This window comes from Monoraphidium neglectum, assembly GCF_000611645.1.
Source record: "Monoraphidium neglectum strain SAG 48.87 unplaced genomic scaffold scaffold01754, whole genome shotgun sequence".
NCBI classification, from domain to species: Eukaryota; Viridiplantae; Chlorophyta; class Chlorophyceae; order Sphaeropleales; family Selenastraceae; genus Monoraphidium; species Monoraphidium neglectum.
Window position 1 is genome coordinate 7,794 of NW_014011874.1, and position 496 is coordinate 8,289.

General features: G+C 63.1%; 1 protein-coding gene across 1 annotated transcript in view; it reads left to right on the forward strand.

Moving 5' to 3' along the window:
* The window catches only part of MNEG_8910 (Retrovirus-related Pol polyprotein from transposon gypsy), a gene marked incomplete at both ends in the record, with an annotated part of 8,756 nt that overhangs the window by 3,770 nt on the left and 4,490 nt on the right, over positions 1 to 496 (forward strand). The window contains one exon of the mRNA XM_014042619.1: positions 116 to 371. Coding sequence (XP_013898073.1) covers positions 116 to 371 — 256 coding nt within the window. The remainder of the gene's footprint in view (positions 1 to 115; positions 372 to 496) is intronic.

Genomic DNA, 496 nt, shown 5'->3' on the forward strand with positions numbered 1-496 from the left:
GGGAGGCCCGCTTTGTCACCTCCACTGAAATGGCAAAGGATCCAGAGCTCCCTAAAGCACTCGCCGACCTGGACGCCCTGCTAAAGCGCACTTGCAAACCAAGCTTCCCTTACAGTTACAAGGACTTTTGGAAGGCGGCGCGTGCGGCGGCGCGCTTTCACAAGGCGCCCGCCACCCTCAAGCCCGCCCGCAAGGCGCAGCTCCAGCTCAGCGCCCGTCGGCGGATGCTGGAGTTCTACAGCTCGATTGTAGGCCCGTCCACGCCCCGCGTCAACCGTGTGCCCAAGCTCCCCGCCACCTACCCCTGCTCGCTCTCATCACAGCCTGTGGCTGACAAGGCAGAGGTGGACAAGCCAGCTCCTTCCAGCAAGGTGGGGTCGGCTCTAGGGGAGGGCTTGGGAGGGCGTTCCTTTCGAGTGCTCAGCGACTGAAGTGTTAAGTCCCCCATCGGGGCAATACCCAGAGGAGGGTTTGCATGGAGGGTCATCCCCAACGG